General features: G+C 35.8%; 1 protein-coding gene across 1 annotated transcript in view; it reads left to right on the forward strand.

Moving 5' to 3' along the window:
* COL14A1 (collagen type XIV alpha 1 chain) overlaps window positions 1-26,296 on the forward strand; it is a 274,304-nt gene that overhangs the window by 91,770 nt on the left and 156,238 nt on the right. Inside the window, exons 13-17 of the mRNA XM_044684203.1 lie at window positions 3,862-4,007; window positions 5,611-5,740; window positions 9,999-10,138; window positions 19,971-20,097; window positions 21,994-22,133. Coding sequence (XP_044540138.1) covers window positions 3,862-4,007; window positions 5,611-5,740; window positions 9,999-10,138; window positions 19,971-20,097; window positions 21,994-22,133 — 683 coding nt within the window. The remainder of the gene's footprint in view (window positions 1-3,861; window positions 4,008-5,610; window positions 5,741-9,998; window positions 10,139-19,970; window positions 20,098-21,993; window positions 22,134-26,296) is intronic.

The following is a 26,296-nucleotide window of genomic DNA, read 5'->3' on the forward strand; positions in this document are numbered from 1 at the left end:
TGAAATCAGGAAACCAAGAGGACTTTATTGATGTTCAGTTGTTTTTTTAGTCATTTCTGGCTCACCATCACCCCATTTGGGGTTTTCTTGGAGGAGATATAGGAGTGGTTTGCCATTTCCTTCTCCAGCTAATTTTTCAGTGAGGAAACTGATTAAAATAGGGTTAAGTGACTTGCCCAGGATCCCACAGCTAGTGTCTGAGGTCAGATTTGAACTCTGGTCTTTTTGATTCCAGGACCAGTGTTCTATCCATTGAGTCACCTCTATAGTTCTTATAATATAGTAAATGCTTAATGAATGCTTATTGAATTGAATTATTGAGCTGTTTAATCAAGTCACTAAATCTATCCAAGGATAAATATTTATTTGGGTAATTAACTTCTTTCAGCCTCAGTTTTTGGATCTATAGAATTGGGACAATAATAGCACCTACCTCAAAGAGTTGTTGTGAGGATTAATGATAACACTTAAAGCCCTATAGAAATATTTGTTAGCAATTTTTATTGTAACTTGAAAAAAAGCTATGGACTCCATGGGGCCAAGGCACTGATGACACCCTGCATGCCATATGGAGAAGGGTTGAAGGAATTGAAGATGTTTCTCTTAAAGAAGGGATTACTAGGGAAAATTTGATAGCTGTCTTCAAATATTTGAAAGACTGTCTTTTAATAAAGAGAACAGGCTTGTTCAGTGTTACTTCAGAAAGCAGAACCATGGCCCATCAATGTAAGTTATAAAAAAAGCATATTTTAGTTTTAAGGGAAACCTCACAATAATTAGAGTTGTCTATGCAAAGTAACAATGGATTTCAGGATGCAGTGAGCACTTCATCACTGGGAATAATTCAAACTGAGATTTCCTTAGTCAATCAGTCAGTCAATAAACATTTATTATATGCTACTATATTCTGGGTATTATGTTAAACACTAGGAATAAAAAAGAGGGAAAAACCAGTTCCAGCCCTCAAGGAGCTTACAATCTATTTGAGCACCTCTCATGGATGTTAGAGGACATTTCCTTTGCTAGATGAGAGAGATTGGCTTATGATTTCCAAGATCATTACCAGACTTAAGTTTCCCAGACAAAATCCTTTTTTATGTTTTCCTCTAAATTTAGGGCTGATCAGAAACAAAATTTTTGTTTGCCTCTAAAGTCCTACTCCCAGCTCAATGTCCTCTTTGTTTCCTTTCATCGTCTCCCCCTTCAGCTACCCTACTCTTTTCCATTTGTCCAGGGCACCCTACTACAAGCCCTCTATCTATACTTGCCTTCCCAGATTTGATTCTAGGTCTATGTCTTCCTTATCTAAATTTTTCTGTTGTTCCCATTCTTAGAGAGAGATGCTCTCAACTGCTTGACTAGAAAAGACATGATTAGCTAATTCATGCTAATATGTTGTTAGTAATAATAATAATAATAATAATAATAATAATGTAATGCTTTCTCTTCCTGGAGATACTTATGTATTCCAGTGATGCCCCATTCACAGCTCTCCAGCAGCACCTTTTAAGTGCAATTTAGAGACCTTTAATTTCTGAATTTAAAACTCTGTATGGCATAAAGACATTGTGTTATTCTTTATATTAAATGAATATTATGACTTTCAAGATGGTAGAATTTCAGACATCATCAATAGACTGAGGGAAAGCAGAGATCGTTGAGAGGGAGAAAGTGTTTCTGATCCTCCTCAAATCTTAGCTTAAGATCCTAGATTTAGAGCTGGAAGAGATCTTAGAGATTATTAAACTGAATCCTCTGAAGAAACTGGGGCTGAAAGAAGTTAAATAACCAGTCGAGGGTCAGACAACTAATAAGAGTCTGAGATGGGATTTAAACCTAGACCTTCCTGATGCCACTACACCAAGTTGCCACATAGACAACTATCTGCTCCAACTGAATGTACAGCTAGATCTGCTCATGGTTATATTATTCTGAAGGATACTGTGCTAGCCCTCTTAAATGAGTCCCTAGACAAAAAACATGTATGTCTTTGTGTCTGAAAAGGTACACAGCATCTCTGCACTCTCACATTGTGGTAGGGAATTGCTGGCAATGGGAAGAGAATAGAGTTAATTGAAACAATATGGATGATGATAGTAGAAATAATGTAATTCCCTGAAGTGGAAATTCTGCCAGGAAAAGAGGTTTAAGGTTTGCTCTGCTGCCTCTGTAGACCTAGTAAAAAATATTTTTAATGAATATAAGAAATCAAGATTTAGGTATTCAGTTTTATATTTCTTTCTAGAAGGAAATTTATCCCATCATACTTGAGTTCTGGATTACATCTTATTCATTCAGCATCTGTCTGAATTTTCCCTTAGGTTCCTTGACCAAATCTAGCACTCCAAATTGAAACATACTGGAAGTATCCATTCATATAGCTCTGTGAATATAGAGAATTTTTTTACTATACTGTTTTGTTATTTGTAAAATATAAATTTGCTTCCTCTTTTATTTCAAGTGAAAAAAACTTGTGCCTAGGATTTCTTGACTTATTTTAGTTATACTTGTAAGTTGGGGAGCCTATATGGAGGCAACCATCCAATAGCTAGTCTAACTTTCAGTTTATTCACACTCATGAATAAATACACACACACACACAAATTCTGGGTCATCCTTCCTCCTTTCATTTCTATGATTACTACCACCTCATCCTTTGCCTTTCATTTTTATGGTCAAGAAGAAAATGAAAAAAAAAACTCTTTTGTGTCTTTATGAAATGCCAAGTACATTATGAAATACCAAGTGTTATATAAAACAAGAGTACTTTAGTGTTTCATATATATGTACATATGTACATATGCATATATAAATGCCCCTTATATTTACATCCACATATGTAAATATTTGGTACTTTGTGATGCACATAGCATTTTGTTTTGTAGCTCTCTAATGGAGGTAGGAGTTATTATTATCTCCATTGTACAGGATGGTAAACTGAGGCCATGAGAAGCTGAGTGACTTGCCCAACTAGTAAGAGTCTGGGGCAAGATTTGAACTCCAGTCTTCCTGATTCCAGGTTCAGTGTCTATGCATTATGCCACTTCACTGCTTCTGCTAACATCCTTAAGAAGGATATTGTTAATCTGACAAGTGTCTGGAGATAAGGATCATTTCTGTGCCATTATGGAGGATGCCATCCCTCTTACTCCCAAGCCTGGAATACATCCCCACTCTTAGAATTCTGGGTTTCTTTGTAAAGTTGGGATCATAAAAGTACCTGCCTCACAAGGTAGTTGGAGGAGTAAATGAGACCATGTGTGTAAAGTGTAAAGTATTAAATTAAATATTAGCTATTGCTATTTGTATTCTTCAAAGCTCAGCTCATGTCACCTCTCAAGAGGTGTTTCTCCCATAATCCCTCATATATATTTTACAGATACTTTTGTCTACATGTTTTTTCCTTTGATGGAATATAAGATCTTTGAGGACAGGGACTGTTTCATTATATCACCAGAGCCTAGCATAGTGCGTGGTATAGAATAGGTGTTCAATAAATGTTTATTGATTGATTTGACTGCATTGTATTGAGAATAGAGTAGCCATGCTAGTGAAATCACAGATTGATCAAAGTATCAGAGAAATATGACTCAGTTTTGTGTTAAGTGATATAATGATGGAAGAGGAATATAAAATGTGGGATCTGCCCTTAAAAAGCTCGCAATATTTGTGGGAAAAGCAGTTTATTGCAAGCAGCTCAAAATCGTCAATGTTCAGAGGTTAGAAGAGAAAATAACTTGGAAAACAAGGTCTGTTTACTTTAGCTAAATGAAAAATCATGCAAAAGCAGTCACACCACCACTTAATTAAAGGAGGATTACATTTCTACATAACCCCCAAATGTTCCAATTTCCATTGCAGTTGCTCTGCCCATGGCATCAGATCTTGAACTGTATGATGTGACTGAGAACAGCCTGAGGGTCAGATGGAATGCAGTGCCTGGTGCATCAGGATACATGATCCTCTATGCTCCTCTCACCGAAGGACTGGCTGGGGATGAGAAAGAGGTAATGCCCTTGGAATCTACTTCTTGAAGGCTTGACTTTCAAAGTTACATTTTTGGGGAGGCCTTATATTTTTATCATTTAGAAGTAGCTCATTTTCCTATGTAAATGTAAGATCCCCAAGATCCAAAGAAAGAACTAAGAGTTTGCTTTGTGTGAGAGATGACTTCCAAAGCCAGTTGTCTAAGTGGAGACTGCCCTTACTCTCTTCTCCTCGGTCATGGAGCTCTTAAATAGCCTCTGTGTCTTATCCTAAGCTTAGCTATAGAAACTTTTAGGATGAAAAGAATAGTCAGTAGGAATATATGGACAGCACCAATGCCCTCATTTGCTTCAGTTTGGATTTCACTGTCTTATGAATTCCATAGTCAGGAAAAAGAAAAAAACAACTTAGAAATGGTATCTGAATACAATTGACTGACTGCCAGGGAATTTGGGAGACTTTTTGCTTTCACTCCACCCTTTGGCTTGTTCTAAAATTAGAGTTTTGACAAATGTCACTGTGAAAGGAAATTCTTTATTGTCTTTGTCTATTTTGAATTAACACTTTGTTAGCCATCAAGTAAGAGAATTCACAAGTCACTTACTTGAAGAAGTAAGAGAATTCACAAGTCACTTGCTAAAATGAGTGATAACTCCAGAACTCAAAGCACTCCTTTTTAACACTAAGAGTGTTCAGCAAGTCATTTACTAAAGTGGGTGATAACTCAATCAGTCAGAAACTTGTGAATTCTATGATAAAAAGTGGATACCTTCAGAAGCCTATGATAAAAAGTTGACACCTTCAGAGGCCCATGATAAGAGTTAACACCTTCAGAGGTGAGAAGTGTATGTCAGTGTCTGTGGGATCTACTTCTCACCTTGTCTGTGGAATCTACTTCTCACCTCTGAAGGTGTTAACTCTTATCATGGGCCTCTGAAGGTGTCAACTTTTTATCATAGAATTCACAAGTTTCTGACTGATTGAGTTATCACCCACTTTAGCAAGTGACTTGTGAATTCTCTTACTTGATGGCTAACAAAGTGTTAACTCAAAATAGACAAAGAGAATAAAGAATTCTCTTTCACATCATCCAGTGAATCAAAAAAATTCTCCTCTATCCTGTCCCCACCAAATCCCTACAAAATTGAAGACCCTAAAGAGTTCTTTGTATTTTGGTGTTGCGGATACATTCTAATGAACCTAAAATTTATCTAGTTGGGAGACTTCTTTCAGTGTCAAGTATGACAACATGAACAGCTGAGCCAAGTCATGTTTGAAGCTAGAATTGGGCATCCTTCAGAGGTGGGTTAAAAGAAACAATGCATTAGCAGAATGGTGAAAAATGGGCCCATGGTGGCTTCCTTCAGCCCAGTTGGCTGGAGTCTGTATTCTTTGCTTGTCCACTCACACTGTTTATTAAGGGACTGCATGGGTTATATTTCATTCTGGCCACGTTGCTGTTTCTCCAGTTTTCTTCCCTACTCCCATCTTGGGTAAAATTGAAACATTATTAAATGAATTACAGATTTATCAAAGTTCATAATCTTGGTTTTTCCATTGCATGTTGCCAGGCATTCATAATGTAAGATGGCATATGATCTAACCACAGTGTGTTCTTTTTAGATGAAAATTGGGGAGACACTCACAGATATTCAGCTAAAAGGATTATTGCCAAATACCGAATACACAGTGACAGTATATGCCATGTTTGGAGAGGAAGCAAGTGATCCCGTTACAGGGCAGGAGATGACATGTACGTAACACATTCACAAAGATCAAATGTTGTACTAACATCCCAAACAAATACCCCAAAGCTGCTGGTATTTCTATGAAATACATAGCATCAGGTTTACAAACCTGAATATTCCTTAGAGTTTCTTAAATGGTATGTGTGCTATCCCTGAGAGGAAATAAGATTGCTTCTGGTAGGCAGTCAGTAAACAAGCGTTTTAATACTTACTGTGTGTCTAAGCACTGGAAATATGAAAAGTGAAAAATGATTCTTGCCTTCAAGGAGGTCATAGTCTAATAGAGATGACAACATGTAAAAAAAATTAGATAAGTAAAAGATATATACAGAAGAGATAAAGATCATCTGAAAGGGGAACACCTTAGAAGCTGAGGTGAGGAAATCCTCTTGTAGAGTTTGAGATTTGAGCTGAATCTTACAGAAGCCAGAGAAACCAAGAAATGGAAATGAGGAGGCAGGGCATTCTAGGCATGGAGGATCAATGAGTGGAAAGGCTCAGAAATGGGAAATATGAGCAATTCTAAGTTAGCCAACATATGTGGATCATAGACTGGCAATGAAAGATAATTAGAAATATACAAGTTTGACCCAATAGCTAAGCACCTCTGGATCAATAGCTATAAGACCCTTAAGGTCCTTAACTAAATCTAAATGTTAAATTAGGAAAAATGTACAAGTTGTTTGTCTTTGATCTTGTAGGATGTTCTAAGGTTTATTTGTTCCTCCACCCTTCATTCCTGAATTAGGTTGCTCAATGGAGAGAGTCAGATTCAGAGATGGGAAGACCTAAGTTCAAATACAGCCTTGAATACTTACTCTTTCTGTGATCATAGCAAATAATTTAACCTCAGTTTCCCCATTGTAAAAAGGGAATAAGAATAGAACCTACCCACCAGTTTTTTTATGAGGATCAAATGAATTAATAATTGTAAAGCACTTAGCATAGTGTCTGGCATATATTAAGTATCACATTAGTGTTGGATTTATTATCATTAATATCATTATTAGCAATTCACTTATTCATCCTGGGCCTTAGATTCCCCATCTGTAAAATAATAGTGTTGGACTAAATGTCCCCTGACATTTCTTCTAACTCTTGAGCTATGACTATTATCACTAGTTTTTGAAACAATGAAATATTGATTAATTGTATACTTTTGGCTAACCTGCTGATCTTATAAAAACATTTTATTGTAAAACAGGATGTGACCAAAAGGCTGTCATTTATTTACTTGACTTTTATTTTATTTCTTTTCACTTTTCCCAATATAACATCCAGACTTCTGGTGAACTTTGCCTAGGATCTTTCAAAATGGCAGGGAAGTGACCTTAGGTTTTTGAAGGCTAAGCCAGTGTAACAAGTTCTGGCAGCTCCTACACAGCTGGAGAATATGGAAAATCATGACAATGAATTTTATGTGTCTGTTGTCCAAGGTCCAGTCTAGCTAAGTTGAGGGAACTTACTTATCAGTCAGTGAGTGAATAAACCTTTACTAAATGCCTACTGTGTACCAGGCTCTTTGCTAAGAACTGGGGATACAAAAAGAAGCAAAGGACAATCCATGCCCTTAAGAAGATCACAATCTAATTTCTTCTACATTGGAGTGATGGAGAATGTCAACAGCACACCTGTTCAATCCCACCTCCTTGCTTTATTGAATAACCATTCACAGAGCTGTCCTTAAAAGAAAGAAGACATGGTTTCAAGTCTAGCTTCTAACACAAATCAGTTGTTTGACCCTTGATGAGTCATTTAACCTCAAACTATCCCACTTAGTGTTCTAAGATTAAGAGTTGAATGGCTGTTGATTAACTGCTTTGGTGGAAGGAGCTTTTTCACTGTGACTCTGGTCTCTGTTATTCCTCATACATAACACTCCATCTCCCAACTGGAGACATTTCTCAGAGATGGTCTCCATTCCAAGAATCACATCCCTTACCTTTGTCTCCTGTCTTCTTTCAAGTCTCAGCTCAAATCCCACCTTCTACAGGAAGCCTTTTCACAAAATGTTATGCTTTTGATTGCTAGAATTGTTATTCAAACAGTCCCATTGGCTGTACATCCTTTGACAGTGACACAAAATATTTTATGGGATACCAGGCTTTTCATATGTGAAAATCTGGAAACATGGTATGGCTTACAAAAAACTGACTTTACATTCAGGCTCTACATTTTATTTTATTTGTGTGACTCTGAACAAGTCGCAAAATTTCTTTAAGCCTCATCTTTTCCATCTGTAAAATGAGGGAGCTCACTTGGATGATCTTTAAGGTTTCTTCCAACTCTGAATGCTTTAATACAGTATCAGCTTTCATTTTCCTAAGAAATAGTACCAGAAATAACTAGCAATAGTCTCACGAGGGAATGATACATTTAAAATTCATAGATTGTTCCTTCATAGTCATGGGTAAATTTACCCACATTTTGACAGATCCATAACAGTCTCCCCTATCCCCCCATTAATAGATTATTAGTCAGGCAGTTAATCAACAAGCATTAAAGAGAAGATAAGGATGTTTGGACTACAAATAGTGAATATGAATCCTTTCATTTATCCTAATTCTTGACATTTTATATTATGTTCTGAAGTTCTGATATCTAAATATTTGGTGAGACCATCTGTCCCTTACTCATACTCTAAATTATCTCCTATGCTATCATCATGCTCCTCACTTTCTTCATAGATTTATAGGATCATATAGTTGAAAGGAATTTTTAAAATCATCTAGTTCTACCCCTATGAAGTATGAATAGTCTCAAGATAGTGAATTTATAGCTTGAAAGACAGACTATTCATTATGTTTGGGGATGACTCTAATTGTTGAATGAAGACTTTTTCTTCTACTGAGACAAAATCCCTATCCCATTCACTCCTTCACCCTAAATTCTTCTTTCTGGGTCATATAGAATGACTCTTAACTCTCTTTCATTAGTTATTTTAATCTGTTCTCTTATAGCTAATAATAATAGCGAACATTTATATAATACTTTAAGACATGAGAAGTATTTTATATATGTTATTCATTGGATACATAGAACAACCTTAGGAGGTAAATATTTTTTGTTATATATTACCAATCAGGAAGCTGGGTCTGAACAATTTGCTTAGTCACACAGCTGGCAAATGTCTGAAGCAGGATTAGAACTCAGAATCTTCTTTATTATAAGTCCACTGTTCAATCTACTATGCCAACTAGCTGCCTACTATTTTTTTCTTACTGAATCTTCTCAAAGCCCTTGATCTAACTTTCTCTGGGTATATTCCAGCTCCATTTTTTTTTCTTGAGGAAGGTGACCAGAAGAATAGGACATAGTAGTACAGATATTGGTGCACATGGTTGAATCAATGAGCATTGATGGAGGATTAGGTGCTTACTGTGTACCAGGCACAGTGCTAAGTGCTGGGAATACAAATGAGGCAGAAAGAAAAAACTGCCTTTGCCCTCAAGAAGCTTACAATTGAATGAGGAAAATAATACACAGAGAGATGGATGGAGGAGGTATCATGTTAGAGGACAGTCAGGAGTGGACCCTAGAGAGGAAAGAAGATTCTGGCTGACCTGGACACTTTCCTTAAAATAAGTTATAGGAGGAACTGACAAAACAAAAGAAAGGGAGGGACAGAGTTAATTTTAAGAAGAGAAGGCTGTTGTGGCATGGTGGATAAAGTCCAAAGAGTCAGGAATGGAGTCCAGAGAGAACTATGTAACACAATTAGGATTCACAGCCAAGGAAGGCTACTCTTTCACCTTACAAATGTCTCCATTATCTAACGAAACGTATGAGAATTAATGATTTTTTTTTAAAAAAAGGTTGTTCAACATAATAAGATCATACTTGATAACATCATAATAAGGATTGAAGTTCAGAACAAAGCCAGTATTGCTGCTGATAGACAAGAATTTCAGGAAGCATGACTGTCTCAACTTACAAAATGGAAATTAATTTCCTTGACTAAAGCCTTTTTATTTTTTAAATATGCAGAATGTATTATTAATAACCCTTTCTAAGGCAGGTTCCTATTTTATTTTGTTAGTACACATCTTGAATGTTTTTAAATGAGATGTTTTAGTAATATGCCAGTCACTTCAGGGGGTTCATAATTTGCAACTATAAGTTGAATGAATACTTTTCAACTGTAAGTGAAAGAACATTTTGGTCTTGTCTGGCTTGTTCTTTGTTGTTGTTTTTTTAACATACTGAGTTTTTGTTTGCCTTTTTTTAAAAACATTTTCCCACTCTTTTCTGCTTTTTCCAAAGTGCCGTTAAGTCCACCAAAAAATCTGAGAATTTCTAATGTTGGAGCTAACAGTGCTAGAATAACATGGGATCCTGCTTCAAAAAATGTCAACGGTTACCTCATTTCATATACCACAAGTAGTGGAACTGAAACCAATGAGGTAAGCTGTGTAATTATGATGACAACTTTTAAAGGACTTTATTTTTATGTTGTTGTTTTTTTTCTTGGAGTTTTAAACTCATGTAAATGGTGCTACTTATCCTAGACAAGATTAAATCTAGAAGAATATGTTGAGAGGGGTTCAAATCCTAGAATAAGGAATTCAAGTCAGGTGTGAAAAGAAACACTGGAGAAGAAATTAACTCTAATCTGAATTACTGTGGAAGATAGATTTAGTACTTGGGCATATAATATGCACTCAATATTTGTTGATTAATTCTTCATAGAACCTTATCCCCTTGGAATTACGATCAGTCAATCAATCAGGGAACAATCATTATTAAGTTCCTCCTATGTGTCAGTCATTTGGCTAAGCACTGGGAATACACAAAAAAAAGGAAAAAAAAACCTGCCCCTGCTCTCAAGGACTTACATATATTTTAAATTCATAGATTATTTCTTTTTAGATGTGTCACTTCATAGTCATGGGTAATCACAGTCCTTAAACTTACCCACATATTGATAGATCCATAACAGTTCCCCTGCCCATTAATAGATTATTAGTCAGACAGTGAATCAACAAGAATTTAGGAGAAAATAAGGATGTTTGGACTAGAAATGGTTTAGAATATAATTACTTTTATTTATCCTACAACTATAATTCTTTATATTTCAAATTATGTTCTGAAGTTCTGATATCTAAATATTGGGTAAATGAGACTGTTTCTGTTCCTTACCCATATGTCCTCTACTATATTCATGTTCCTTATTGTCTTTAGAGATTTATAGGATTATATAGTTAAAAGGAATTTAAAGGGCATCTAATTCTACCCCTCTGTGAAGTATGAATAGCCTCAACATTTCTCAAGGTAGTGAACTCATAGCTTGAAAGACAATTCACTCCATTTGGGGTTGATCCCAATTGTTATGAAGATTTTTTTCTTCTACATTTTAATAGGGGAGACAACATACAGAGAAATATTTACAAGCAATATATATATATATATATATGCATGTATATATGGGATAAATTACAAGAATAATTACATTTAACAAGTTGGTAAATTACATTGAATCTTTGTACCTCCCCGTCCCCCAGCAACTAGCATGGTGCTATACATGTGATACGTTATTAATAATGATTTTAAAGTACTGATAATTACATAGAAATCTATGGTTTGCAAAGCAATTTTCATACATCCTCACACTGATAATGTGAGGTTTAGTAGTTTAGGTATTATGTTGCCCATTTTACAGAGAAGGAAACTCAGTCTCAGAAGTTGTGTCTTGTCTATGCGCATTTATCTTGTAAGTGGGGAAGATGGGATTTGAACTCAGTTTTTACCTGATTTTAGTTCCAATTCTTTCCCCATGCTTCCTTTTGGTAAATCAAATTGCTGTTTACTAAGTGTATCTGAAGATGAATTCTTTGAAAAATCGAATGTACACCAGATTTTTCTCATTAGTCCTAGTTCAGGCAGGTATATCTAAAAGGGAAACACAAGTGAACTTGGTTATTTTCCTTTCTTTTTGCCAACATACGTCTAGATATGATTTCTCCCCCATCCTTATAACAAAACTCAAGCAAGCATTCCTCACACAGTTCTCATGTACAGTAATTTCAAACTACGGTTTTTAGGAAAGACATAGTGTTCAAATTACTTGGCACTGCCTAGAATACCATCTTAAAGAAACTCATTAAAGAAATTCATTTACCTGAGCTAATAGATGCAATAACAGAGTTAATACCAAATAGTAAATAACATGGTATTTCCCCATTTATAGGGCAACATTAATTTTCTAGATAGTTAAAACTTATTCCTTAAATTGCAAAACTCTTTTAAAAAATTTTAACCATTCTGCAGGAAAATCTTCCTTAAGTTCATTTTATAGACAACTGACAACTTTAATAGAGTATATTCCTATCCATAATGGTTCCAGATTACTATGCTTTCTAAGTTAAAGTATTTGCTTTTTATGAGTATTTCCCCCTCTTTGTCTCCCTCATAACTTTTGGGATTTCTGCTCGGAATTTTCATTGCTATAATTATCTCCTGCATCTGTTGCTTCTAATCTGTTGTGGTTTACAAAAAGATAATCAATATTTAGAACTGTTTGCAAAATAAGAATAAATCAGCTCTGAGTTAGGGTTAGAGCTAGGAGTCTCCTATAAACTTCATTCTGATCTATGTAAAATCTTTTGATTGGTCAAAAAATTTGGGGTGGGTTATAATAATATTCTTAGACATGTTCAGCATACTTGAGTTTTCTATATAAGTAATATCTGGATAAACATGGTTTTACTTTACTTGGTTTTAGAATTATTTCTTGGTGGGCAAAAATACCTTCAATAGAAATTACGTTTTGCTTAAAGCAATATTGACATATTTTTCCTTTCTGAGAGTATACACCCATTGGGTTGCAGTTATTCCCTGTATAGCAAGCTGGAAACATGTGAAAATGGATATGGGATGTTATAAATTATTGTGTAATCTGCAAAATCAATAATCTACATTTGTCTATAAAAGTTTCTTGATGTGAATTTATATTCTTTTCTAAGCACTTGTAGTGATTTTTAGTATTGAAAACCAAAGAGGAAACAGCACATATTCATTTCAATATCTCTATATTATTTATAGAAAGATATTTATTTGGAGTATCCCCTTGGAAACCATATTTTGTTAATTTAGGGCTGCTTCAAAGGAATCATTACTCACTTCATTTATAATAATAAAGTTATAACAAAATAGTAATGAAATAGAAGACCACATAGTGAGCAAAATTAAACATGGTCTAAACCTACATGCCACTTTTCAAATGTCCTATATGGAGAAATCAAAAATCTGCGAAGCTGAGATATAATAATACTAAAATACTAATACTAATACTAATACTAACACTAATAATTGTATTTTAAAATGTGCAAAACTCTTAAATGAATTGACCAGAGTTACACAGTCAGGATTATCTAGGATTAGATTTGACTCAATTCTTCTGCACTCCAGGTCCAGCACACTGTCTACTGTGCCACCTAACTAGGAGTAAAAATTATATGCCAGGCAGATGAGGATGGAATTCAGTCCTTCTGAATTCTGGTCAAAGGCTCAATCCATGTCACCTCCCTAAATTCCTTTAAAGTTAGATTTTCTGATTTTTTGGTCACAATCCATATTCTCAAAATGGTTTCATAACAATAAATTATTTTGCTGCCAGTTGGGATCAATTTCCCAAATTCTTCTTCTAAGCTTTAGAACTAGAATAAAACAAAAACTACAAACCAAAAACATTTGATTATTTCTTTGGCCAATACAAGTGATAAATATGTATGATTTCTTGATGGAATAAAATCTTAATCCTGAGATTACATAATAATATTGTCTGTTCAATGTTATAAGTAAAAGCTGCATGTAATGGAGCCCATTACAAATCAAATATATTATAGGTTTGAATAAAATATATTCATCAAACATGCTGAGGAGGAATCTTCTAGATCTTTTCAAATTGGATGGATACCAAATGGAGCTCAGAGTCTGAGAGTTTATCTGTTATTCCTCACTTTCCCTCGATGACAACTGGTCCATCTTCTTTTTCTAGTCCTACATCTGTGTGATGATAGCCCTTTTGTCACTAATGCACTAATGGTTCATTGCTGGTAAGAAGATCATAGGTTTAGAAATGTGAGAAATTGTAGAGACCACTGGATTCAATCCCCCCATTTTACAGATGAGGAAAATAAGACACAGAGTGATGAAGAGAATAGTATCTAAGGCAGGATTCTAAATAATGTATTCCTGACTCCAAGTCCAGTGGAGTCTATGACTCACTGCTCATGACTATGCCATGTTATCTTGACAGATATCTTCTATAGGCTATTTACTCATACAAATGTATATCAATGTAAAAATAGACATATATAGGATTAATATTTATAACAATATAGGATGAATATGCATGTATGTGGGGTGTGGTATATGTGTATGTGTATATCTATGTAATAAAAATCTTTAAATACATTATATTTTTGGTTGCCACATTATATTGCTGACTCATGTTTCAATCGACTAAGACCTTAAAATCTTTTCCAGAAGAATTGATCCTCCTCATTGTGATGTTGTGATGTGTGATTTTGATCAATCAATTGTGATGTTGATTGTTTGTATCTAAACACAAAACTTTACTTTTATCCCTACTGGATTTCTTCTGATTAGATTTGTCCTGACTCTATCATCCAGTATGTTGGCTATGCCTTCCAGGATAGTCATCTGCAAATTTGAAGAGCATACTCATAATGAATTTATCAAAGTCACTGATAAAAATGATAACACCCAAGAACAGGTCCCTGGAGTATCCACTGTGGTCTTCCTGCTACAATAATATTGAACCACTAATTAACCCTTTTTGAGTTCTATCCTATCAGTTTCCTGTCCATCTGATCAAATTGCCATCTAATTAAGGGATACTTCAGCTTTTGTTTTGTCTCATAGAACTCTCTGGCAGTCTGAGAAGATCTATATAAACCCCTTCTCAGAATAATATTTTTATATCAACAAAATAAAACTCAAAGGGTTACAAAGAAAACCAGTTGTGTTGAAATATATCATATATACCTCTATTTATATTTAAGTTCTAAGGTCCTAAGTTATCCATTCTCCATTTTATCCAGGAAAATAGAATGTGATATTTTATCAAAAGCTTTGGTAAAGCCTAGGTAAACAATATACAGCTTCCCTCACATCTGTTTGTTTAGTAATCCTGTCCAATAAAAGGAAATGGGGTTAGTCTGGCATGACCCTCTTGATGAAGCCCAGCTGCCTCTTGCTAGTAATCATCACTTCCCTTTCTAGATGTTAGCCAGCCATCTCTTTAATGATTCATTTTAGAATTTCCCCAAGAATTATTTTTTAAGCCTATATCTTCTGTCTTAGTATCAGTTCTAAAACAGAAGAACAGCAAGGGCTAGGCAATCATGATTAAGTAACTTGACTGGGATCACACAGCTAGGAAGTATCTATGGCAAGATTTGAAAACAGGTCTTCTACATCCCAGGCCTGGTGCTCTAGCCACTGTGCTATCTAGCTGCCCTCCCCAAGAATTATAAAAGTCAAGCCCATTGACTTAGAATCTTGACTGGCTGCCTCTTTTGGCTTCCTTGTTGTAATAATTGGTTTACATCCATTAAACTTCCTTAGAAAACAGTTATCATCTGTGTCAATAATATCTAGTCTCCTGCTCTTGTCCCATTTTTTTTGCATCATCAGCTTACTTAAACATATCAGGTTGATTTTTTTCAATTAAGCACCATATCTTCTCATTTTTATTTTTTTCTTCCAACTTAGTATTGATTTTGATCTTTTTCTTAATAAGTCACTGGTCTGAATATATACAGATAGCCATGTTTCTTAGGGTAAATTATTTCTTTTCTATTCTATTAAGATATAGGCAGAAGGCAGCTAAATAGCACAGTAGATAGAGCACCAGGCCTAGAAACAGAAGGACCTGGGTTCTAATCTGGCCTCACATACTTCCTCACTGTGTGACCCTGGGCAAGTCACTTAACCCCCATTGTCTAGCCCTTACCACTATTCTGCCTTGGAACGGATACTTAGTACTGATTCTAAGATAGAAGGTAAGGGCTTAAAAGAAGAGGCAACTTCGTTTGATATGTATGTGGTGTTTGGTACTTATTCGTGGCAATGCCTTCCAAGTCTCTTCTTAAAAAAAGTGCTTAGGGGGCAGCTGGGTGGCTCAGTTGTTTGAGAGCCAGGCCTAAATATGGGAGGTCCTGGGTTTAAATCTGGCTTCATACATGTCCTAGCTGCATGACCCTGGGCAAGTCACTTGACCCCCATTGCCTAGCCCGGTGATTCCCAAAGTGGGTGCCACCACCCGCTGTTGAGTGCTGCAGCAATCCAGGGGGCTGGTGATGGCCACAGGTGCATTTGTCTTTCCTACTAATTGCGATAAAATTTTAAAAAATTAATTTCCAGGGGACTAAGTGATATTTTTTCTGGAAAGGGGGCGGTAGGCCAAAAAAGTTTGGGAACCACAGGCCTAGCCCTTACCCCTCTTCTGCCTTAGAATCAACTGTGTATTGGAAGGTAAGGGGTTAAAAATAAGTGCTTATCTATAGCTGTAAGCAGAGGTATTCAGGTAAATGTTTGACTGCTGACTCTCTGAGGGGAAAAAAATAGTGAACCCAGCACACTTTAAATTTAATCAGCATTATTAAGATTTTCTCCATCATTTTCTTAAGTCTAGATCAGTGTTAGCAAACATTTTCAAGTTCATGTGCCCAAAATGCAACTTCAACCCGCCTGTGAGCCCCCTGCATTACCCCAGAGAGTGGAGGGAAGAAGTGCTTGCATTAGGCAACTGGACAGAGGGGCAGAGCATGCAAAAAATGTCCTTGAATGCTGGGAAGAAGGGGAAAGGAGCAGCTCCCTGTGCCACCCAACATGTGTGCCAATACTTCGCCAACATTGGTCTAGAGCAGTGGTTCCCAAACTTTTTTGGCCTACTGCCCCACTTCCAGAAAAAATATTACTTAGCCCCCTGGAAATTAATTTTTAAAAATTTTAATAGCAATTAATAGAAAAGATAAATGTACCTGTGGCCATCACTGCTCCCCTGGATCGCTGCAGCACCCACCAGGGGGCGGTGGCGCCCACTTTGGGAATCACTGGTCTAGAGTCTAGACAGTTAGCAAAACAATAAATCAAGTCCTTATCTGTAGTGTTTGCCTCTTTCCAAGGTGTAAATGCTCCCTGAAAATTTCACAACTGGCTCTTGTGAGCTAGTACAAGCACTGGTTGGGAGACTTATTTGAGGTCTACATATCTTCAACCTTCTTTTGTCTTATTCCTGAGTTATATTTCCCAACATATTTTTTCCTCCATGCCTCTCCCCCTTTGGATTAGTTCTATCAGTATATGTTGACTTGATTTGAAGGATATTGTTAGATTTCTCAAACAACTCCCCTGCTTCTTGGTCCTTAGCCACAAAGATTGGTGTATAGATTGCAGTTATCTCCTGGTGGACTGCTATGCACCTCATGTAAACAGTAGAAGGCGAGATAATCAGGTGTCCCCATGAAAGGATGTTTCTATTCTCCTTTCAGCACTTAATCTGCAAGCCCTTTCTATTTGCCTCTCTGGAGGGAACTGGGGAGCTGTTCCTTCACTTCCTGACAATTCTGTCTTCAACTTTCACTTATAGCAAAAATTGAAAAAAATCCAACCCTCTTTCCTTAGATGCTATTACTATGCAAGTAGGGGGCAAGTAAGGGGTAGATAGGTGGCACTATGGACAGAAATGAATCTAGAGTCAGGAAAATCTGAGTTCAAATTTAATCTTAGATACTTATGGTCTATACAGGAGACTGAGCAAGTCATTTAACCTTTCTCAACCTCAGTTTCCCTATCTGTAAACTGAAGATAATTCTTCCCAAGGTTGTTGCGAGGATTAAATGAGGTAAAACACAAGTAAAACACTTTGCATACCTTGAAGCACTATGTAAAATTGAGCTATTACTATTATTAACTAGGTGATCATAGACAAATAATATTTCACAGTCTTGCATAGGGTTTCTTGTTTTGAAAAACTCACTTGTGAGAAAAATAGATAAATATATGTGTGTCTATACATATATGCACAGTACATATATAAATATAATGTATGCTATTAATAATAATGAAGTACTAATAATTAAATTAATATTTGAAGATAGGCTAACAGCTATATATTTGCAGTACACCTTTTTTATCCCTATAATGCTCTCCTTCACTATGACTATGGGGTACAGAACTTGAAAGACATCGCATAGAACTGAGCACTGTATTTTTGGTTTTCATCTGTTTCAAAAGTTACTGTGCTCCAAATGAGTCATCAGGTCCTGATTAGTGATCTAGCAATGGCCCATCCATTCTTACATTGGTTGGCCCAATGAGAGAAAGACCAGTTGCTGAGGGCATACACGAAGCTTCTCTAGCTTAGGAGTTGTCAGAACAGGACATGTGGTGAGCTAGCATGAGATATTTAAGTAGGACTTTCATGGCAGCTCTTAGAAATATACTCCAAATCATTTTTGGGATCAGAGTACTGGGTAACTTCGAGTCACATCTCAGCTCTGACATTGACTCTCTATGTGATCTTGAGCAAATCCCGTTGACTCCTTGAGTCTCAGTTGCCTCATTAGTAAAATGAGGGGTTAGACTAGGTGATCTCTGAGTCTCTGTCTAATTTTAGACCTATGATCCTATATTCAGACAAGACAGAAAGGAATAGAGGTAGGATTGCTAATTTAAAGTACTAAGAGATGGTACCCTAAGTCTGATGGATTTAGATGCAGCATATCTCTGAGACCAGCTGAAGAGCTAGTCAGGAGGCAGATTGGAGGGAATACAAAGAAAAACAAAAATTCTGAGACTTATATGAAGGTACCCTGGAGTGATTCCAAATAGTGGAGCTAGTTGGCAAACTAACCCAGTCAGAGACCCAGGGATGCATCTTTTATAGGTCTGCCTTCTCAAAGAAACAATTTTGTCTCCTTAGAGTGAGTTCTCAATTCACCCAAACTATCTCCACTGCTAAGTCTCTTTGTCTTTCATCTTTCTCTTGGGATTCTAATGTTCTTGGTTTCCCTAAGGTTAGGTCCTCCTTCCAGACACCTCTTATGTGACTGATCAATATTGCTTCCAAAGATGGCTCTCTATAGGAGATGTGAAGAACTTTTGCATACTTAAAAATGACACACTGACGTAGCATGTTAAGGTTCACAAAAGGCTTTACATACATATCCTTAACCCTTACAACAACCTTAGGAGGCAAGTATTATTTTCATTCCCATCTTACAGATCAGGGAACTGAGGCTTAGAAGAAGGTAACACTAATAACATTTATATAGTACTTTAAAGTTTGCAAAGTGCTCTACAAATATAATTACATATCCTAACAACAATTCTTGAAGGTAGATGCTATTATTATGCCTATTTTCTAAAAAGGGAAACTGAGGCTGGTGAAGTTTAAGTCACTTACACAGGGTCACACAGCTAGTTAGTGTCTGAGACTGGATTTCAATTAGACTTTCTGATTCCAGATTCAGCATTCTGTCTTTCCACTTTTTGTACCCCCAGTTCCTAGCACATTGCAAACACCTGATTAATAAATGTTTCTTGATTGTAATCTACTAAAATTAATCCACAAACATTTGTTAAGTACCTACTGTGGGACCTAATTATTGGTTAAGCACCTAATATGTGCCAAGAACTGTACCAGGTGAAATAAATGAGGAAGAAGTTTATAATGATGATGATCTGTCTGAGATGGGACTTGGACCTAGTTCTTTCTGACTCCAAGGCAAGCAGTCTATACACTTTGCCACGTATTTATAAGATTCCATGCTCAGAATGATTCCTCAGATTTCTCTGAACTTGATTTTACTGTACAGCTACAAAAATGTCACAAGATTAGAACAGGATCTACATTACTTGGCTAATGAGGCAGCAGAGTTCAAGAGGCAAAACTGAAGCCTAGAAGCTGTGTGTTGGCAAATGTTATTTTCTTTGTCATTTTAGTTGTCTGTCTGCAAAATAGAAATAGCACAGACCCAATTCACAGGGATGTCATGAGGATTAACTGATTAGTGATATGCTTAACAGGTATAAATTCAGAAATATAAGCTAATTAACAAACCATATTCAAAGTAGAATGACAGTGCTGCTAGTATTTATGTTGCTGTCAGCCAGCCAAGTCAGCCACAGATTATAATGAAATGGTTTTGGTTTCCTGGACTTAGAGAGTATCAAATGTAGCTGTTTTGACTTTTACTTCTACAGGTTGAAGTTGATGGTGTTTCCACATATTCACTAAAAGGCTTGACATCCCTCACTGACTATAATGTTGCCATTTTCTCCATCTATGAGGAAGGGCAGTCTGAGCCTCTGATGGGGAGTTTCACCACAAGTAAGTCTTCATTCCATTTTTTGAAATGTTTTCAAAAGCAATTGGTATCTACTTACATCTCAGGAAGGCAGAATTTAGAGCAATATCTTTCCAACTCTGATTTGACTTTGGAAAGGAATGACATTCTTCCCCTGCCCTGCCCCAATTACCTCCGCTGTCATTATTTTTAATCAAGGGAAAATGCAGCTTGCATTGTCTCAACTGGCTATTCATTTTCTATAAAATCGAGGGAGTAGAAAGAAAGGTATTTCTTTTTTTCTAAACCCAGAAACCATATCTAATTCTCATGTCTATTCAACTAACACAGAATAAATGATCAGATAAATTCCAAATTGTCCTTTTCAGTGCCTATCCAGGATTTATCCACAGTGATAAAAGCACTGGTTATGGAGAGTTCAAATCCTGGTTTTACTACTTATTATTTGAGTGACCTTGGGTAATTCATTTAATCTATCTGGGTTTCAATTTCTTCATCTGTACAGTAAAATGTGTTTTGGACTAGATTTTAATCAAGTTCTCTTCCAGCTCTAGACACATCAGCCTAAGATTCTATAAGCCTATGATTTTTTTTCTCATTTCTGCACATTAGTATATCTGGAGTGAACCTCAACTGTAGAGTATAATTCACTTGTAGAATAATTCTTGAGAGCAATTGGTTGCATTTTCATTTTTATATCTCTAAGACCTAGCAGAGTTCCCCTTCCTTTGGATACACTCCAGTTTGCCAGTGTCCCATTTAACATCCACAATTATTATTATGGGGTTGGATGAGATTTCACTACATTTACTATTTCTCTTGTTTTAGTCAATATAATTTCATTAATGTAGCCAAAAATTTAATGGATATTCTTTTGGCATCTTCATTAGCACTGTTTAATTAGCCTTGCAGTTAACTAAAACCCCCTTTTTTAAAATTTTAAAACTTGAATTGTTGTTAAGTTACAGGACCCCTATCTTGTCCTGTGCCATTGATTTTTTGAACTGAAGTGTTGGATTTTACATTTATCCGCACTAAATTTTATCTGTTATATTTGATGTGTTTTTTCAGTCCATTGAGATTTTTTTCTATTCCTGACTCTCTCATCCAACATTTTAGCTATCCCTCCCAGTTTTGTGTCATCTGCTAATGTGGGCTACATGCCATCTATGTCATCATGTAACGATCCCTAAGCATTTAACATTACCAAGGAATGAAGTAAGTAGTGAAGAGAATAGGGCCAACTGAATTCCTTCAGTCACTAGGGGGCTATTATAATCGATTGCAACAAAATAGTTGGGGAAATAGTGAATACAATTTCCATAATTTCATGTTTTCTTAAAAGAGCCAAAGAGACAGTCTAATGGAGTAGGTTCTGAAAATGAAAATCCAATACTAAACACAAAGTGGAATGAACATCTGTATTGTAGTGGAAAGAACACTGGATTTAGAGCAAGAAGTTCTTGTTTCAAATCCAGGCTTTGCCATTCACTATCTATGTGAGCTAGATCAAGTTAATTCATTTCAAGGAAACTCAGTTTCCTCATGCATAAAATCAAAGTTTTGGACTAATAGGCTTACTTTTAAAGTTGTTTCCAGCTCAAGTATTTTGATCTTATGAATTACAAATGGATTCTTTTGCTTTGACAGCAAACTTGTTGATATTATTTTAAAATACTTTTTCCCAATTCATGCCCCTTATGAGCACTAGGAAAAGAAAATTAGTCCACCCCATCCACTAAACCAGTGTGGGATCATTTTCACTTTATCTTAGTGTTCTATGACATATCTCTAGGGAAGTCTTTCTAGCTGCTTCATGGTCAACCTCAAGTTTTCCAATGGCTCCAGGAAGGTTCCTGTGGTTTGGCTTTGCTAGCTTTTTTATCTGCCTAACACAATCCAAAAACTTTGGCTTGCAGAACAAGTTCCAGCCCAACAGTATCTGGAGATTGATGAAGTATCAGAAGATAGTTTTAGAGTGAGTTGGAAGCCCTTATCTCCTGATGTTGCCAGGCAGAAATTGATGTGGATTCCAGTATATGGTGGAAAGGTTGAAGAGGTGAGTAGAAATCAGAAAAAAAAATGTACAAGCTAAAAGACTAATCTTTAATTTATCATATGAGAATGGGTAGCTGTTGTCTCATTTGAGTAAAACCCAAAGCAGGCATTCTCAGCTTGGGGTCCAGAAACTTTAAAGAATATATAATTTAATAACTACTTCAATAGAATTGGTTTTCCTTGTAATCCTGGGTATTTAACTTTATATATTTAAAACTATTCTAAGGAGTCCATAGGCTTTATCAGGCTGTGAAGGGTTTCATAACATGAAAAGGTTAAGAACTCTCTCTGCCCTAATATATGTGGATGGATTTCTTTGGGCCCTCTGATTTATGTTTATTTAAAGTAAGCTGAGCATTATAGACCCAACTAAATGAATTGTTGGTAAGTGATCTGAAAATGATACAAAACTATTCATCATTCTTTTTATTCATGTGTCTATGTATACTACTAAAATGCTAATTTGTGAATATTGTATAAACATATCCTTTAATGAAATATGGATAATTCCATTATTTTCTAATTATAGTTTATTGCACAAAAAATCCTCAGATATTATCCAGGGGAATTAATTGTTCAAATGAACTAATAGCAAAAATCACAATGGAATTAGAATCTTAATTCCATCAAATATGGAAAGCAGGGTGCATTTTGAATGTACCTACAAAGAGAATTCATTCTTTCTGCCATAACCAAGTAACAGTTATCAATGCATAAAGTTTAGGTCAGCCTGTCTTCCAGAAGAAATGGTAAAAGTTTCATGTAATGCCTTCCTGCTCTTTAGATTATTAGGGTGAATTGCATTCCTCAAAAATTGGGAAGGGGTTCATTGTAAAAAAAGAAAAAAGGACAGAATCCCAACCTATGTGGTAGGTGGAAGGACATAATAAAAAAAAGGAAGAATAAAGACCATGGAGCAAGTGGAACTAAATAATGGATATGAGCCCCTTCCCCAAAAGTAAGAAAATCAAGACCTTGAGGCAGAAGTAATCAAATGCTCTCTAAAGATTGATGATGTGGCTTTAAAAGTATCATTGGGTGAAAGATGAGTCAATAAAAGTCAAAGGTAGAAGAGTTGTGGCTAATAACTCTATCTGAGGGGAACTATGCCTGGTGGTCACAAAGATACCTTCTGTCTTATATTCTCATACATTCTGATCAAATGACACAACATTTCTAAAGCACTGATGACAGTAACTGGCACCTACTAGGTTTTATATAAATGCTTATTCTTTCCTTCTCTCTCCCCCTTAATGGGGCATATAATAGAGAACCCTTGCCAGACTTGATGTTTACCACCCATTTCTGATAATTTATGTAGCGCTGCATTATTTTGCCAGATGGACTTTAGAAAACTTTACTAAGACTATGATGTCAATTCAACAAACATTGGCTAAATAATTACTATGTACAAGACATGGAAGCAGCATGGCATAGTGGATAAGCTTTTGATTTGTAGTCGAGAAGGTTGTAAGTTCAAATCTCACTTCTAACACCATAAGACCCTAGTCAAGTCATTTAATCTTTAAATGCCTCAGGCAACTTCATCAGTAGATATTCCAAGAATTAAGGAAATTACATATCCTTATCATATATCTAGAGGGCAACCAGTTGAAACAGTGGATAGAGTGTTGGGCTTGGAGTCAGGAAGACCTAAGTTCATATATGGTCTCTGATACTTGCTGTCTGTGTGACCTTGGGCAAACCACTTAACCCTGTTCCCCTCAGTTTCTTCATCTATAAAATGAGTTGGTAAATGAAATGAATGACCCTGGGCAAGTCACTTAACTCCCACTGTCTAGCCCTTAACACTTTTCTGTCTTGGAACCAATACACAGTATTGATTCTAATATATAAGGTGAGGGTTTTTTTTTAAAAAGAAAGAAATGACAAATCACTTCAGTATTTTTGCCAAGAAAACCCCATTAAGGGGTCATTAAGAGTTGGACATGGCTGAAAAATGACTAAAAAGCATTCACATTTTTATAAGCACTGCATTAAGAAAATGATGTTTATGAGTGAGAATTAGATCATTTTATATATTTTAATGGTAATTTTATCTTTCAAAAGATGGCCAAAGCAACAAGAACTGATTTTTTGGAACCAATTTCAATGAATAAAAGTAATTAGTTACTGATGGGAACATTGGGGAGAAGTGATTAATTATCATCTTAGAAGTTATGATAGAAAAGGGAAGAAATACCATGTTTGTGCTAACATGCATCCTAGATTTTGAGAGAGTTTCAATAGGACCAAAGATAGGAGAAGTAGGATCTCGATTGCCTAAAGTTTTATTGGAGAAATAAACTCAGGAGAGATGGGAAGTGGTCCAGATTGAATGCACACTAAGAGTGTACTTACCCATCACAAGGCAAATTACATCCTATATTACTGAAAGAACCAAAAGGATGGAATTTCCCAGTCATTGTTAGTGACCTTTGAAAACTCGTGGAACATGAGAATGGATTCACAAGACAGAAAAGCAAGTGTCCTGAATTCCAGAAAAGAGAAGAGTGTAGTTTATAAACTGCAGGTAAGGATATTTGCCTTTAGTTTCTAACAAAATTCTAGTATAGATAAAAGACTCGTTGCTGGATATCTATAGAAAAGGACGCAGTGGTCCTAGAGAGCCAACATAATTTCCCTGAGAGCAGGTTATATGAGAATAAATTAAATAATAAATAAATTAAATTTTTTTCTGGTGGAGTTAAGAAACTTATACATCAAGAAACTTATACATCAATAAATTTATCAGTCATTTTTGTTTTTACATTTTATTTATTTCTGCAAATGACACCCTTCCACTCCTCTATCCAAACGAAGCCTTCCTTAAAACAAAGAAAACCAGTTAAGCAAAACTAACCGATTCTAGCAATCTTACCTAACAGTGCATTCAACATTCCAAAATGTAGTCCCTCACTTCTCTGCCAAAAGGAGGGAGATGATTCCTTATTTCTTCATTGCAATTATTCAGTGTTTGACTTCACTTTAGCAAAGCACTTAAAGTTCCTTGAGATGATTTTTTGGAAAAGATGGTGAAAAGCAAGCTAAATTGTTGGCGTCACATTCTAATAGAAAACTGTACATAAGGATCCCTACAGGCCACCACATATTGTCTTCATTTTAAAATGAAATGTTGTCTATGTTTTATTATATTTTTATTTTTTTGTTAAATATTTCCCAAATATATTTTAATCTGACACAAGCCTCATTGGAGTATTATGGGCAGCATGATAAGCCAGGTGCATGTTTGATATCTCTAGGCTAGATGGTTGTATGAAAGGATAGATTCAGAACCTGTTGAATGGTATAGAAAGAAGTTTCCAGTAGAGTGCCTTAGGGATTTATGCTTGACCCTGTACTGTTCAACATTCATTTGGATTTTTGGATAAAAATGTACGCTGTATGCGTGTTTAATTGATGATGCAATACTAGAAGATACAGCTAAGAGAAAGGGGGAAAAAAAGCATTATTAAGCACCTACTAAGTGCCAGGTGCTGTGGCTTTAAAACTGTTATCTCATTTGGTTCTTACAACAGCCCTGGAAAGTAGATGTTATTATAATCCCTATTTTACATTTAAGGAAACTAAGGCAGACAAAGGTTAAATGACTCTTCATTAACTGCTAAACCAGTTGAGTATCTGAGGCCAAAGTTGAAGTTAGATCTTCCTGATTCCAGGCTGAGTACTCTATCTGTGCCACTTAGATGACACGATGAATGACAGGATTCCCCCCAGATCTTGACAGTCTGTAACACTGGGCAGAAACAAATCGGGTAAAATTTAATAGATATAAATCTAAAGTTTTACTCTTGGGTTTAAAAAAATCAACTTACACGTACAGAGTGGAGAAGCATGGGTAGCCAGTTGAGAGATAGGGGATTTTAGTAGACTAGAATTTCATTAATCAATTAAAAACTCAATGATCAAAAGTTTGGCCAATGAATAATGATTTTTTTTCAGCTTTAGCAACTCATCAAGACTATCAAAGAAATTGTGACCTGTATCAATGAGGGAAATGGCTAAACCAGTGAAATTATTTAATCTTGAATTAAGTTAATTGGTTTCAAAAAGGGTAGCATATTCTCAGTTACATTTTCTTAATTAGTTTCTTCTTTCTCTTCTTCTTCTTCTTCTTCTTCTTCTTCTTCTTCTTCTTCTTCT

The sequence above is a fragment of the Gracilinanus agilis genome, chromosome 1, assembly GCF_016433145.1.
Source record: "Gracilinanus agilis isolate LMUSP501 chromosome 1, AgileGrace, whole genome shotgun sequence".
In the NCBI taxonomy this organism is placed as follows: domain Eukaryota; kingdom Metazoa; phylum Chordata; class Mammalia; order Didelphimorphia; family Didelphidae; genus Gracilinanus; species Gracilinanus agilis.